At 34.7% G+C, this 5,315-nt stretch overlaps 1 protein-coding gene across 2 annotated transcripts in view; it reads left to right on the forward strand.

Moving 5' to 3' along the window:
• The window catches only part of KLHL1 (kelch-like family member 1), a 544,822-nt gene that overhangs the window by 518,948 nt on the left and 20,559 nt on the right, over positions 1-5,315 (forward strand). For both annotated transcript variants that reach the window (XM_006882715.1, XM_006882714.1), the window contains one exon: positions 4,062-4,233. In XM_006882715.1, the coding sequence (XP_006882777.1) occupies positions 4,062-4,233 (172 nt within the window). The remainder of the gene's footprint in view (positions 1-4,061; positions 4,234-5,315) is intronic.

Raw genomic sequence — 5,315 nt, forward strand, 5'->3', positions numbered from 1 at the left:
AGGACAGCTTCTGAAATGTGCTTCGAGGCACCTCAGTTTTCAGCTTATGCAACTTTATGCCAGTGTTACAAAGCTCTTAGTCATGTCAGTTATGGCATCTCCCCCAAACTTCCAACAAACATGGCCAGAGTCTCATAGCTTTGGTTTGTTTGGCTAGCAGTCCCAAGGTCTCTCTCTCATGGCAGGTCTCTGATTCCCTGCGGGGACAGTTACAGCTGCTGCATATGTAGACAACCCCCATCAGAGAGATGTGGGAATCTTTGACCCCAAAAGAAGCACACTCTGCATTAATTTAAAGACTCTTGTCAGCAGCTAATTTCAGTGTAAGTTTATATCTGATTATTTTTCCTAATAATAAACACACCTTGGTATATTTTATACAGTTGTAATTCTGTTATATCAGCTTATAATAGGTGTAGTAATTAATACCATTCTCTCATACTTAGTTTATATTTAACATTTTCTTAAATGTCTCTCACATTTTTTCCAATTGGTTTATCTGAATTAGACATCAAGTTTTTAATTTTTCATTGTTTTTCTAAGTCACATTTAATTTTTAAACATGATTTCTTTTTAATGGTTTATATTAGTTAGTTTTTTTTACTGAGTAGTTAACATTAGGTTTTGGGATTCCCATTCTTCTCATAGTTAACCATATTTTGTTGTGATCCACACAGTCAAGTACATTTGCATAGTCAATGAAACACAGACATTCCTCTGGTACTCTTTGCTTTCAGCCAAGATACATCTAACGTTAGCTGTAATATCCCTAGCACCATGACCTCTTCTAAACCCAGGCTGCACATCTCACAGTTCTCTGTTGATGTGCTATTCTACTTGTTTTGGGATAATTTCCAGCAGAATCTGCCTTGCATGTGATATTGATATTGTTTGATAATTTCTGGACTCTGTTGGGTCACCTTTCTTTGGAATGAGAACATAGATCTCTTCCAATCAGTTGGCCAGGTGGTTGTCCTCCAGATTTCTTGGCACAACTTGGTGAGCACATCCAGGGCAAAGTCTTTTTGTTGAAAGATGTCAATTGGTATGCCATCGGTTCCTATTACCTTGGTTTTTGCCAATTCTTTCAGAGCAGCTTAAATTTCTTCATCATCACAGGCTCTTGCTTATAGGTTGGTTGTTTCATGAAATTCTTCTGTTAAAGACAACTTTTTAGCACAATGACTCTGTATACTCCTTCCATCTTCTTTTAATGCTTCCTGGATCATCTTATACTCTGCCCAAAGCAAACTTAAGTATTGCAATTTAAGGCTTAAATTTGTTCTTTAATTCCTTCACCTTAAGAAATACTGAGTGAGTTTGGCCCTTTTGATTTTCTGACTCCAGCTCTTTACATATTATAATTGGTCTTTTGAAATCTTCTGTTCAGCTCCTTAATGTCTCGATTTCTTCCCTTTGCTTTGGATTCTCAATGCTCTGGTGCAATATTCTTGTAGAGTATTTGTAATTCATGATTATGATGGTAGCTTTTTTATAGTGCCTCGCCCCTCTTTTTTTGTGTGTATTTTTTTTATGTTCTAAGACATGTTCACCATTTTAATTTTGCATTTTAAAGGTATATCTTTTGTATGTTTTTGTAGGTTCTTGTCCTCATATTTATTAATTAAATTCTTATTTGCACTAGTCAGTCATTATTTAAAGGTATTTCTGATTTTTCAGCCAATCTGTCATTTCACACATGCCATTTACATCTCTCTCCCAACCATGTTGTTCAAATGCATATGACTTTTTGTGTGATATGCACATAGACTGTAACTATAAATTCAAGATTATCCATATTGTCCAAACAGTTTCCTTGGTACTAGGCATCTTTAGCTCCTTTTAAATAGCAGCAGTGATAGTGTTTAGTGTTTGTTGTTTTTCATTTTGTGCTTTTTCTGTTGTGTATTTACTTCCTTCAGTAATCTGCGTTCTGACATTTTCAATTGATGTAAAAAATAATCTGAAGAAATAAAGTAAACTAAGAGTGTATTTGTTTTGTTTGTGAGAAAACAATTCAGTCTTACACGTAGTTTACTGTGTTTCCATTTGCTTTTACTAGTGGTTTCTGACCCTGTAACTGTAGATTAAAGGAAAATTGAGTGACTTAATGGTTAATTTCAAGCTGTAGTGAAATACTGTCACTAAACTACTCTTTAATGCTCTTACTTCAAATCAAAATATAAAATAATCTCTTTTAACATATTATTGTTGTTGTGTTCTGTCAAGTTGGAACTGTTGTGTATCCGACTCTCCAGCAGATTTTCACAGGCAGTAAATCATGAGGGAGGAAATTGCCCATCTTTCTTCCATGGAGTAGATGGTGGACTTCAACTATATACCTTTGAAATGATAGCATAATTCTTACCACGAAGCCACCACCGGGTCTTCTTGGAATATATAGTAATGAACTTTCTTAGAAAAGAAAATTATTTTTGTTTAAATTAAAAAGTAATAACATTGCTCCCTCACATTAGTCCTTTGAGCACCAATTTCTCTTCAATAATGACCCTAATACAATGCAGTTCTTTTCTCAAAGTTGCAAAGTTTCTATATTTTACCACAAAGTAAATGCAAAGCTCCTCTGCTTTAGAGTAAAAACAATTCATGAAATCATTAAAATTTCATTTTTCAGCCATGATTCCTCCTTATGATTACTTGAGTCTAAACACACTAAATTCATGTAACCCTCCCTTCCTTAAAGCTGATCATAATTTTCTTTAAAAACTAGTTAGTTCTTTTGGATGTCCTCGTGGTATGGTGGTAAGAAGCTGCACAGTAGTTACAAAGGCATGTGGTTCAAATCCACCAGCTGCTCCACCGGAGAAGGATGGGCAATCTCCTGTGGTGCTATGCACTACCGCTGAAAATCCACTGGAGGGTCAACTATCCGTGAAGCTGATCATTACTTTCTCTTCAATTTTGTTCTTTTGCATATCATCTTCCTCTTTCTACAAAATTTTGGCTAGTCTTTCAGTCACAATTTAAAACAAGCTTCATCCATAAAGTAGTGCATGGGTCTTTTATATATATTTTTCAGTATTTTTTATTGGTTTCCATATAATAATTCTGTTGTGTTATTTTTCACTCATATGCATTGTGTTTCGTACAATCATTTACATACATTGTAATTTTTTCCCATATTTGGTTGCTTACAAAATCTATCATCTATCCTTATACATATTGTGTTTCACACTATTTTTCATTAACATTGTGGTTCACACAATCATTCTCATACATTAAATTTTATAAAATTAATTACCATTGGACCTTACTCATCATTAACTTGTCTTTTCTCCCAGATCTTTCCCATTTGCTTTCCTCTTCCCTCTACCCACCAAACTTTGCAGCCCTTGGGTTTCACCACTACTTCTATTATATTTTAAACCATTAACACTATCTCATTATAATAATATTTTTCTTATATTTCTTTTAAAGGTATAAGCATTCTATTTTTGAGAAGTATCTATCTATTACTTTGTTAAATGACTGTTTCTATCTTAATAAGATTGTGTGTTTTTAATGTATTTAAAACCCATTGTGCATATTAACTTGGATTATCTGATCCAATGATTGAACCTTAAAATTATTAAACTGAGGCTTAGTCTTCTTTGTCATAATATAGCTATCAAAACTATGCATGTGATGCTGACTCAGTTCAGATTCATGGTAACCCTTGAAGCCTGTTGCCAAGGCTGTAAATATTAATGTGGGATTACTCATCTTTCTTCCATAGAATTACCAGCACAACATGCTAAGGACTATGGATTATGTGAGCAGAGATCCTGAAATGAGTATCAAACTCATTGCTGTTGAGTTGGAACTGACTCATAACTGACCCTCTAGGCTGTAAATCACTTGGGTAGAGACTTATTTTTTTCCCCCCACTAAAAAAAAAAAAATAAGAAAAATCCTTGTGGAATTGAATGGTGAGATAGTTGTAGCTTTGGATTAGCCATGCAACTCTGTGTGGACTATATGTTATAAGAGCTCCCTGACAAGCATCTAATGGAAGTCAAATATGACTAACATTTTTTTGTTCTATTTTCTTTGCATTTTAGGTATGATCCCAAAACAGACACATGGACCATGGTGGCTCCTTTGAGTATGCCTAGAGATGCTGTTGGAGTCTGTCTCCTTGGTGACAGATTATATGCTGTTGGTGGCTATGATGGGCAGACATACCTCAACACAATGGAATCATATGATCCACAAACTAATGAGTGGACACAGGTAAGTAAGATTGTCTTTAGCAAAATCAATATTTTTTTGTGTGTGAATACAAGTGAGAATAGATTACAAATAACCTGACTATTCAAATTTCACTGAACCAAACATTATTGATTTAACAATGGGTGTTCATTTAGTTAAAAAAAGGTGTAATTTTGGTTTATATACTTTTTCTATATCTTATACTATAATTTATATTTTTAAAAGTTCGTATAGTAAAGTGGACTGGGGAGGATTGTATAACAATGGACTAATTTTTTTTTCTCCTTCTCAAATGGATAAGTGAATGGGGTGGGAGGAATGGACAGGGAGGAAAATGTGCAACAATGAATTAATGGAAATCCCCAAGTTCTCCATAATGTTTTATTGAAATCTCAACTAAAAAATTTCATATTTCTATGTATTTTCTTTTCACAATAAAAAATAATAAGTAGCAGGCAATGGGTTTGAACTTAAGTAACAAAGTAAAAGTAGTCCACTTATACATGAAGCCTTAAATTTAGCATATTTTAAAAAAGTAACAAATAAATTGTAGGCTACAGAAAACGGGCTTCCATTTTTAGCTGACTCTGCAAAGTCCATTTCTGCAGTCTGCAGACAGGTGAGGCTTTTGGAAACCCCATGCAGAATTCGACACAGAAAGAAACAGAAAGCAATAGATTTTTGCTGTTGTTGTTGTTCCTGTTCAATTAAATAACAAAGAGTAAAAGGCTCTGAAAGGGCTGTCATGTATTAAACGTTCATTCCTGAACAGTTACTGTGGTCAAAAAGAGGGAGTGGACTGCTTAGAGAGCTTTGTGTTGTTGCTAGGTGCCTCTAAGTTGACTATAACTCATAGTGGCCTGTAAACAGCAGACAGGAAAACTGTCCTATCCTGTTTATCATTATGATCTCCAACATGCTCACGCTCATTGCTTCAGTCACTATGTCATTCTCTCATTGAAGATCTTCCTCTCTTTTGCCAAACTTCTATCTTTTTCAGCACCATGTCTTTTTCCAAAGACTCCTGACAACATACCTGAAGAGTGTGAGCTGAAATTACACCATCCTTGCCTCAAAGCAGCACCCTGGTTGAATTTTTCTCT

Source organism: Elephantulus edwardii, unplaced genomic scaffold (assembly GCF_000299155.1).
Source record: "Elephantulus edwardii isolate Elephantulus edwardi_28Jun2011 unplaced genomic scaffold, EleEdw1.0 scaffold00023, whole genome shotgun sequence".
Classification (NCBI taxonomy): Eukaryota; Metazoa; Chordata; class Mammalia; order Macroscelidea; family Macroscelididae; genus Elephantulus; species Elephantulus edwardii.